At 44.8% G+C, this 11,831-nt stretch overlaps 2 protein-coding genes across 2 annotated transcripts in view; both read left to right on the top strand.

Moving 5' to 3' along the window:
* The window catches only part of LOC109474467 (mucin-5AC-like), a 32,635-nt gene that overhangs the window by 15,029 nt on the left and 5,775 nt on the right, over positions 1–11,831 (top strand). The window contains exons 17-19 of the mRNA XM_019774759.1: positions 4,141–4,371; positions 7,199–7,727; positions 9,570–9,979. Coding sequence (XP_019630318.1) covers positions 4,141–4,371; positions 7,199–7,727; positions 9,570–9,979 — 1,170 coding nt within the window. The remainder of the gene's footprint in view (positions 1–4,140; positions 4,372–7,198; positions 7,728–9,569; positions 9,980–11,831) is intronic.
* LOC109474556 (uncharacterized protein PB18E9.04c-like) lies at positions 5,166–7,202 on the top strand. The gene has a single exon (XM_019774887.1). It carries the CDS (start codon positions 5,184–5,186, stop codon positions 6,996–6,998), a length of 1,815 nt encoding a protein of 604 aa, XP_019630446.1. The 5' UTR covers positions 5,166–5,183; the 3' UTR covers positions 6,999–7,202.

Here is an 11,831-nt window from a genome sequence, read left to right as displayed (position 1 = left end):
TCTACGACGGCAGAGAAAAGTACGACTGCTGAAAGGACAGACGTTCCCACAGTACAGGTGACAACAGAGCAAAGCACTGTGACGCCTTCCTTGGCAGAGACGACTGTGGCTATTACAACAGAAACGCCTTCCACATTTGCATCTACTTCTGCAACGACAAGTAGTGCCAGGGGCACAACCGGTGTCACGACTGAGGGTCCTTCTACCGTTGTGGAGACTACAGGACATTCGACCACTGGTACAACATATGGTATTACATCTACCACAAGCAGCCCAAGTACATATATCCTATCTACTACTGGTGCACCATCTACACCTGCTGGTCAAAGTACAACCTTGCCAAGAACCACTTTCCGTACAGTGCCAGCAACAACATATGGAAGCACTGTGACATCGACTCTTCAACAGACAACCGTTCCTGGTACAACTACAGGGAAGACAAGCACACTTGAATTGTCATCCACAAAATCCTCAACAGAAAGTGCCACAAGCACTCTTCTCAGCACATCTGAGGGCCTTTCAACTACTGAACAGTCTACAGTGTTTTCGTCAACTGGCACAACCACAGGACTAAGCTCGACAACTAATAGCTCAACAGCTTCAGTCCATTCCACAACTATTTCTCAATCTACAACTGCAGAGAAAAGTACGACAGCGGAAAGAACAAACGTTCCCACAGATCTAGTAACAACAGAGCAACGCACTGTGACGCCTTCCTTGGCAGAGACAACTGTAACTATTACAACAGAAACGCCTTCCACATTTGCATCTACTTCTGCCACGACAAGTAGTGCCAGGGGCACAACCAGTGTCACGACTGAGGGTCCTTCTACCGTTGTGGAGACTACAGGACATTCGACCACTGGTACAACATATGGTATTACATCTACCACAAGCAGCCCAAGTACATATATCCTATCCACTACAGGTGCACCATCTACACCTGCTGGTCAAAGTACAACCTTACCAAGAACAACTTTCCGTACAGTGCCGGCAACAACAGATCGAAGCACTGTGACATCGACTCTTCAACAGACAACCGTTCCTGGTACAACTACAGGACAGACAAGCACACTTGAATTATCATCCACAAAATCCTTAACGGAGAGTGCTACAAGCACTCTTTTCAGCACATCTGAGGGCCGTTCAACTAGCGAACAGTCTATAGCTTATTCGTCAACAGGCACAACCACCGGACTACGCGCAACAAGTAGTAGTTCAACAGCATCATTCCGTTCGACAACGATTTCTCCATCTACAACAGAAGAGCAAAGTACGACTGCGCAAACAACAAAAGGTCCAACAGTGGTGTTAACAACAGAGCAAAGCACTTTGGCCTCTTCCTTGGCAGAGACAACCCTTGCTAGTACAACAGCAGAGCCGACAATACTTTCTAGGTCTACACCGGTACAAGAAAGTACGACTGCGCAAAAAACAAACGTTCCCACTGTGCTGGCAACTACAGCTCAAAGCACTTTGGCCTCTTCCTTGGCAGAGACAACAGTGCCGAGTACAACAACGGAGATACCTACAACATTTGGATCCACGACAACAAGTAGTGCCACAAGCACAGTCGTTGTCACGTCGGAAGGACCGTCTACCGTTGTGGAGACTACAGGACATTCGACCACTGGTACAACATATGGTATTACATCTACCACAAGCAGCCCAAGTACATATATCCTATCTACTACAGGTGCACCATCTACACCTGCTGGTCAAAGTACAACCTTGCCAAGAACCACTGTCCGTACAGTGCCGGGAACAACAGATCGAAGTACTGTGACATCGACTATTGAGGAGACAACCTTTCCTGGTACAACTACAGGGCACACCAGCACACTTGAATTGTCATCCCTAAAATCCTCAACAGAAAGTGCTACAAGCACTCTTTTCAGCACGTCGGAGGCCCATTCCACTAGTGAACAGTCTACAGCTTATTCGTCAACGGGCACAACCACCAGAATAACCTCGACAAATAGTAGATCAACAACATCATTCCGTTCGACAACGATTTCTCCATCTAAAACAGAAGAGCAAAGTACGACTGCGCAAAGAACAAAAGGTCCCACAGTGGTGTTAACTACAGCTCAAAGTACTTTGGCCTCTTCCTTGGATGACACAACAGTGCCGAGTACAACAACGGAGATGCCTACAACATTTGGATCTACGACAACAAGTAGTGCCACAAGCACAGTCGGTGTCACCACGGAAAGTCATTCTACCGCTTTGGAGAGTACAAGACATTCCACAATTGGTGCAACAACTGGTATTACATCGACCACAGGCAGCCCAAGTACATTAATCATATCCACTACGGGTGCACCATCTACAATGGCCGGTCAAAGTACAACCTTGCCAAGAACCACTGTCCGTACAGTGCCCGCAACAACAGATCATAGCACTGTGACATCGACTATTGAACCGACAACCGTTCCCGGCACAACTACAGGGAAGACAAGCACACTTGAATTGTCATCCACAAAATCCTCAACGGAGAGTGCTACAAGCACTCTTTTCAGCACATCTGAGGGCCGTTCAACTAGTGAACAGTCTACAGCTTATTCATCAACTGGCACAACCACCGGACTAAGCTCAACAACTATTAGTTTAACATCTTCAGTCCATCCGACAACGATTTCTCAATCTACCACAATGCAGCAAAGTACGACTGCGCAAGGAACAAACGTTCCCACAATGAAGGTAACAACAGACCAAAGCACTTTGACGTCATCCGTACGAAAGACATCGCTGCCTAGTATAACAACAGAGACGACAACACTTTTTCAATCAACACCAGCACAGCAAAGTACGAAGATACAAAGAACAACTGTGCAGTTAACAACAGAGCAAAGTACTTTGACGCCTTCCTTGGCAGAGACAACCGTGGCAAGTACCTCGACGCAGAGGCCGACCACATATGGTTCGTCTTCCGCCACGACAGGAAGTGTCACAAGCACAATCCTTGTCACGACAGAAGGTCTTTCTACTGTTGTGGCGACTACAGGACATTCCACCACTGGTACAAAATCGACCACAGGCAACCCAAGTACATATATCCTATCCACTACAGGTGCACCATCTACACCTGCTGGTCAAAGTACAACCTTGCCAAGAACCACGGTCCGTACAGTGCCGGCAACAACAGATCAAAGTACTGTGACATCGACTCTTGAACAGACAACCGTTTATGGTACATCTGCAGGACAGACAAGCACACTTGAATTGTCATCCACAAAATCTTCACCAGAAAGTGCCACGACAGTGGCTAGTACAATAGCTACACCAAGCCAGTCCACTATGAACCCCCTGACTCCAACTCGTACATCGCATCAAACTACTACATTTACTCCCACCTCTATCAGATCATCAATTTCGCCAACACCTGCGGTGACATCTACAAAGCAAATAAGAACACAAGAGGATATAAGCACACATCGTATTTTAACTACTATGCCCTCTACAATTTCACGTTCGACCTTGCTACCAACAACACCACAAGACGTATCCAGTGCGTCAACTTATATCTCCACACATGTATTTTCAAGTACTCAAAAAACCAACAGTGGACCAACATACACTAAGCTACCTACGGAAATCCCTACATCTGTAGTACCCTCGACAAGCACCCTACAGTCAGCTGCATCTGCATCCACATTGATCACACCAACGACGGCTCCAGGGGTACCCACATCTACGTTAATACACACCACGACAGCGCAAAGGACTACCGGACGCAGTACCGATGTAGACCGAGGGACAACAGCCTACACATCTGATTCCACCTCCACAGCAAGTCAGGTATTTAGAACACGTACTCTATTTAACGCATCGCAACTTACCAGCACCAAACACCCTACACCTACCCCAACTGCTCAATCTGACTTAACAACACTAGAACATCCAACACAGTCTGTTTCTTTGGGGCTCACATCACAAGGTACTACACAGAGACCCATCTATACCTCATTTAAAGCATCATCAACATCGTCAAACACTGACATGACATCTACACAAAATGAGGGCAGACAGGACAAAACAACCCAGTCCACTATGTCAGCATCCTCCATTACAAAGTCAACCATACCTTCGACACTATTTGAAACCGTTTCGCCTACACTCGCTCATATTTCCCTACAGCAATCTAGTGAAAGAAGTACACTATCGACAACTAGTAGGGCGCCATCAACCACACTGACCACCGCAGTTCCGACAACAACGCCACTACCAACCGTACAAGCAACCGCGGCTGCCACTACAACTGCACCAACAACAGAAGGGCTGCTCACATCTACTTTGACAGAAACAACAAGACGAAGCACCAATGCAGACAAACTGACAACGGTTTCTACGTCTGGTGTTACAAGTCAGGTATTTGAAACAACTTCTCGATCTAGAACATCAGAAAAAACGAGCACTGAACAGGTACCAACACAAACAACATTATCGCCATCGTTCAGCACTTTGGCGAAACTAACTACACAAGCAACAGTAGTAGCGTCTACATCTACTGAACCCTTTACATCGACACAATTTTCAACTGAAGCAAAAACAGCATCTACCGAATCCTTTACATCGACACCACTTTCAACTGAAGCAAAAACCACATCCAGTGAACCTTTCGTGTCTACACAACTTCCAACTGAAGCAGAAACTACATCTACTGAACCCTTCACTTCGACACAACTTCCAACTGAAGTAGAAACTACATCTACTGAACCCTCCATATCGACACAGTCGCCAACTGTAGCAGAAACTACATCTACTGAACTCTTCACTTCGACACAACTTCCAACTGCAGCAAAATTAACATCTACCGAATCATTTACATCGACACAGCTTCCAACTACAGCAAGAATTACAACTACCAAATATTTTACATCGACACAACTTTCAACCGAAGTAAAACCCACATCTACCGAACCCTTTACATCAACACAACATTCAACTGAAGCCAAAACCACATCTCCCGCACCGTTCATATCAACACAACGTCCAACGGAAGCAAAACTACATCCACCAAACCCTTCACTTCGACACAACTTTCAACTACTACAAAATTTACATCTACTGGAGCCTTCATATCGACACAACTTCCAACTGAAGCAAAAACCACATATACAAAAGTCTTTACCTCGAAACCACTTTCAACTAAAGTAAAAACCACATCCAGTGAACCTTTCATGTCTACACAGCTGCCAACTGTAGCAGAAACTACATCTACTGAACCCTTCACTTTGACACAACTTCCAACTGTAGCAAAATCAACATCTACTGAACCCTCTACATCGACACAACTTCCACCTGAAGTAACAACCACATCTACTGTACCCTATACATCGACACAACTTTTAACTGAAGCAAAAACCACATCTAGCGAACCTTTCATGTCCACACAGCTGCCAACTGAAGCAGGCACTACATCTACTGAACCCTTCATATCGACACAGCTGCCAACTGTAGCAGAAACTACATTTACTGAATCCTTCACTTCGACACAACTTCCAACTGTAACAAAATCAACATCTACTGAACCCTTTACATCGACACAACTTCCAACTGAAGCAAAAACCGCATCTACAGAAGTCTTTACTTCGACACAACTTCCAACTGAAGCAAAAACCGCATCTACAGAAGTCTTTACTTCGAAACCACTTTCAACTGAAGCAAAAACCACATCTAGTGAACCTTTCATGTCGACACAGCTACTAACTGAAGCAGAAACTACATCTACTGAACCCTTAAATTCGACACAACTTCCAACTACAGCAAAAACCACGTCTAGTGGACCCTTTACATCGACACAACTTTCAACTGAAGTAAAAACCGCATCTACCGAACCCTTTACATCGACACATCTTTTAACTGAAGCAAAAACCGCATCTAGCGAACCCTTCATGTCGACACAACTTCCAACAGTAGCAGAGACCACATCTACAGAACTGTCTACATCGACACAACTTCCGACTACAACAAAATACACACCTACGGAACCCTATGCACCGACACAACTTCCAACGGAAGCAAAAGCTACATCTATCAAACCCTTTACATCGACACAACTTCCACCTGAAGTAACAACCACATCTACTGTACCCTATACATCGACACAACTTTTAACTGAAGCAAAAACCACACCTAGCGAACCTTTCATGTCGACACAGCTGCCAACTGAAGCAGAAACTACATTTACTGAACCCTTCACATCGACACAACTTTTAACTGAAGCAAAAACCACATCTAGCGAACCCTTCATGTCGACACAACTTCCAACAGTAGCAGAGACTACATCTACAGAACTGTCTACATCGACACAACTTCCGACTACAACAAAATACACACCTACGGAACCCTATACAGCGACACAACTTCCGACGGAGGCAAAAGCTACATATACCGAACCCTTTACATCAACACAACTTCCAACTGAAGTAACAACCACATCTACTGAACCTTCCATATCGACACAGCTGCCAACTGTAGCAGAAACTACATCTACTGAACCCTTCACTTCGACACAACTTCCAACTGAAGCAGAAACTACATCTACTGAACCCTTCACTTCGACACAACTTCCAACTGTAGCAAAATCAACATCTACCGAATCCTCTACATCGACACAACTTTCAACTGAAGCAAAAGCCACATTCACCGAACCCTTTATATCTACCAAACTTCCAACATCAACATCTACAACAGAGTTCCTGACAACAGCAACAGAAGGGCTACTAACATCTATTGTAACAGATGAAACAGTGACAAAATCAGCCAGACTCACCACTTCTACTGAGGAGACAACATTTCCAACTTCTGTTGTTGCCTCTACTAGTCAGGTACTAATAACAAGTACTCTTCCTAACACATCGCAGTATGGCAGTACCAAACTAACATCAACACAAGCATCGTTACTACCAGTGTTAAGCACTTTGACACAACTTACAAAACAAGAAACAACAATTGCATCGACTTCCAAGACTGCTGGGCAGACATCAAAATAAGTACACCTGGCACATCACATCGAACAATACCCTCTACCTCTCACACATCGTTAATTATGTCAAGCACTAATACGGCATCTACAAGCGAAGAGACAACCACACAGCGAATTCCAGCTACCACGCCTCTTCCAGTTACAACATATTTACCATCAACAGCAGTTGAAAAACTTTCGAGCATGTCTACTCCTATTTCCGCACAGACATCTCAAGGATCAAGTACTTGGAGGACTGATGGCAGGACACAATCCACCCAGATCACCACGACAATCTCTCCATCTACTGTACCTTTCACGACATCGCAGCCAACCACTGCGGTCATGATTACATCTACGGCAGAAATTGCTTCAACGTCTCCTTCTAAAACCCCTGGAGAAACGACGGCAGAACAGACAACGAAACATACAACGTTATTACAAGCGTCCAGTACAGAAGTTACGACACAAGCAACAATACTAGCATCTACAGCTTCCACCACGATTGGACAATCAACACAGTCTACAGTTGTTGGACTGACACCAACAGCTACTGCACAGCGCTCATCACTTGAACCAATGTCTACTACCTCTCACACTTTAGTAAGTACTGACATGTCATCTACACAAGAAGAAACAAGCCCGCGCAAAACTACAACTGCCACGTCAACCACAGTTTCAGGATCGACTTTGCCATCATTGAAAACAACAGAAGAACTGTTAAGCACGTCACAGACACTCCTGGGGAGGTTCTACGGTAACAGTTAGCTCGGCAGCATCCACCGAATTGTCTACAACAACGTCTACATCTACGGTACCCATAAAAACAACATACATTCCTACAACTACCACAGAAATTTTGCCAACAACAAGCGAAGCTTTAGATTTTCTGCCAACAACAGCAGAAGGGCTGGTCACAGAACTCCACCGACAACTGCCAAAAAACTATTGACATCTACAGAAGCATCAGTGAGAACATCTGCCAGAGGCAGCACCGATGTTGCAGAAGTTTCGACCACATCTCGTGGACAGACTACTCAGGAGACCGCTAGTAGGACACCATCCACCAAGTTCACTACTTCAACATCCCCATATACTGTGCCATTGACATCTATGCAGTTTTCAACCGCAGCCACCGAAATTGCAACGACAACGGCAGAAGGGCTGCCCACTTCTACTCTACAAGGCACAACAGTACAGCCATCTTCTAAACACACCACTTATGCAGATCAAGCAACAACGAGCACCACTTCTGTCGTACAATCTAGTACAAGTCATGCACTCAAAGCGACAACTCAGTCAAGCACCTCACAACGAACAACCACGGTATTACAGACAACTTTACCACCACCATTATCGACTGTGTATACATCAACAGGTGTATCAACACATCAGCAAGGTACTTCCCAAGCAGGCACATCCAGCATATCAACCGACGGAGTCTTTAGAACAACTACTCCTATGTCAACAGCCGACATGGAATCAACAGAAAAACAAAGTACACGAGGGTATACCAGCACGCAGCAAATTTCCACCACTACCTCTCCCACTACTACAACTATTAAAGAAACCTCGATGACAGTAGCAGCGTCGACTCCCCCACAGACATCGCAAATAACAAGTACCCGGCAGATCACTAGCGCATCTACTCAGCCGTCTACATCGATGTCACCTTCTACTCTACTCTGGACGACATCGCCATATTCTACACATGCCTCAACCGTGTTAACTGCCGAGACTTCACCAACCACTGCTGCGGGACTCCTAACGTCTACTCTGACTGAAACTCTGTCAACAACCGCCGAACATCAAGCAACAAGTGCCAAAACCCCAAAAATAACTGCCAAAACTACAACAACTGCCGAATCTACAACAACAACAACTGCTAAAAGTACAACTGCCAAAGGTACAACTGCTGAAGCTAAAACTTCTGAAACTACAACAACTGCTGAAGCTACAATAACTGCTGAAGCTACAGCAACAACTCCTGAAACTACAACGACAACTGCTGAAACTACAACTGTCGAAGCTACAACTGCTGAAACTACAATAACTGCCGAAGCTACAACAACTGCCGAAGCTACAATAACTGCTGGAACTACAACAGCTGCCAAAGCTACAACAACAACTGCTGAAACTATATCAACAGCTGCCGAAAGTACAACTGCTGAAACTACAACAACTTCTAAAACTACAACAACTGCTGAAGCTACAACAACTGCTGAAGCTACAACAACTACTGAAGCTACAACAACAACTGCTGAAACTACAACGACAACTGCTAAAACTACAACTGCCGAAGCTACAACTGCTAAAACTGCTGAAACTACAACAGCTGCCGAAGCTACAACAACTGCTGAAACTACAGCTTCTCAAACTACAACAATTGCTGAAACTACAACAACAGCTGCCGAAGCTACAGCAGCTGCCGAAACTACAATAGCTGCTGAAACTACAACAATTGCTGAAACTAAAACAACAGCTGCCGACGCTACAACAACTGCTGAAACTACATCTTCTCAAACTACAACTGCCAAAGCTATAACAACTGCTGAAACTACAACTGCTGAAACTAAAACAATTGCTGAAACTACAACAGCTGCCGAAGCTACAACAACTGCTAAAGCTACAACAACTCCTGAAACTATAACAACAGCTGCCGAAGTTACAACAACTGCCGAAATTCCAACAACAACCGGAACAACATCCGCCAAGCGCACTACAGAACCAGGCAAGGCGACAACGGCCTCCACGCCTGGCCTTTTCTCCACCTCAGGTCAGGTGTCCAGCACATTAAAAAGCACCAAGCAGACGACAACACAGATATTGCCATCGACAACATCGGTCAAGACCATTACGGAACTAGACCATGCAACAACGGTCTCAACGTCTGGTGCTCCCTCTACCACAAGTACGGTGCTCAGTACAACTGCTCAGTCCACGCCTGGTCTTTTCTCCACGTCAGGTCAGGTGTCCAGCACATTAAAAAGCACCAAGCAGACAACAACGCAGACAGTAGCAGCGTCGACTCCCCCACAGACATTGCAAATAACAAGTACCCGGCAGATCACTAGCGCATCTACTCAGCCGTCTACATCGATGTCACCTTCTACTCTACTCTGGACGACATCGCCATATTCTACACATGCCTCAACCGTGTTGACTGCCGAGACTTCACCAACCACTGCTGCGGGACTCCTAACGTCTACTCTGACTGAAACTCTGTCAACAACCGCCGAACCTCAAGCAACAAGCGCCAAAACCCCAACAATAACTGCCAAAACTACAACAACTGCCGAATCTACAACAACAACAACTGCTAAAAAAACAACAGCCAAAGGTACAACTGCTGAAGCTACAACTGCTGAAACTACAACTGCTGAAGCTACAATAACTGTTGAAGCTACAGCAGCAACTCCTGAAACTACAACGACAACTGCAAAAACTACAACTGTCGAAGCTACAACTGCTGAAACTACAATAACTGCTGAAACTACAATAATTGCTGAAACTACAACAGCTGCCGAAGCTACAACAACTGCTAAAGCTACAACAACTGCCGAAGCTACAATAACTGCTGGAACTACAACAGCTGCCAAAGCTACAATAACAACTGCTGAAACTATATCAACAGCTGCCGAAACTACAACTGTTGAAACTACAACAACTTCTGAAACTACAACAACTGCTGAAGCCACAACAACTGCTGAAACTACAACGACAACTGCTAAAACTACAACTGCCGAAGCTACAACTGCTAAAACTACAATAACTGCTGAAACTACAACAGCTGCCGAAGCTACAACAAGTACTAAAACTACAACTGGTAAAGCTACAACAATTGCTGAAACTACAACAACAACTGCCGAAGCTACAACAGCTGCCGAAGCTACAATTGCCGAAGCTACAACAATTGCTGGAACTACAGCAGCTGCTGAAGCTACAACAACAACTGCTAAGACTAGAATAACAGCTGCCGAAACTACAACTGCTAAAGCTACAATTGCTGAAACGACAATTGCTAAAACAACAACTGCCGAAACTACAACTGTCGAAACTACAGCAACTGCTGAAACTACAACAATTGCTGAAACTATAACAACAGCTGCCGAAGCTACAACAGCTGCTAAAACTACAACTGCTGAAACTACAACTGCCGAAGCTATAACTGCTAAAACTACAACAATTGCTGAAAGCACAACAGCTGCCGAAGCTACAACAACAACTGCTGAAGCTACAACTACAACTGCTGAAGCTATAACTGCCGAAGCCACAACAGCTGCTGGAACTACAACAGCCTCCGAAGCTACAACAAGTGCTGAAATTAGAATAACAGCTGCTAAAACTACAACAGCTGTCAAAGCTACAACTGCTAAAACTACGAGTGCCGAAGCAATAACAACTGCTGAAACTACAATAACTGCTGAAACTACAACAACTGCTGAAGCTACAACAACAACTCCTGAAACTAGAACAGCTGCCGAAACTACAACTGCTGAAACTACAACAACTACTGAAACTACAACTGCCGAAGCTATAACTGCTGAAACTACGACAACTGCTGAAACTACAACAATTGCTGAAACTACAACAGCTGCCGAAGCTACAACTGCTGAAGCTACAACAACAGCTGCCGAAGCTACAACAACAACTCCTGAAAGTAGAACAACAGCTGCCGAAACTACAACTGCTGAAACTACAACAACTGCAGAAACTACAACTGCTGAAACTACAACAATTGCTGAAACTAGAACAACAGCTGTCGAAGCTACAACAATTGCTAAAACTACAACTGCTGAAACTACAACTGCCGAAACTACAACTGCTGAAACTACAACAATTGCTAAAACTATAACAACAG

Source organism: Branchiostoma belcheri, unplaced genomic scaffold (genome assembly GCF_001625305.1).
Source record: "Branchiostoma belcheri isolate BF01 breed outbred unplaced genomic scaffold, Haploidv18h27 scaffold31, whole genome shotgun sequence".
Taxonomy (NCBI): domain Eukaryota; kingdom Metazoa; phylum Chordata; class Leptocardii; order Amphioxiformes; family Branchiostomatidae; genus Branchiostoma; species Branchiostoma belcheri.
The sequence above is the reverse complement of the archived record's forward strand: the minus strand, read 5'-3'. Positions and strand labels throughout refer to the sequence as shown.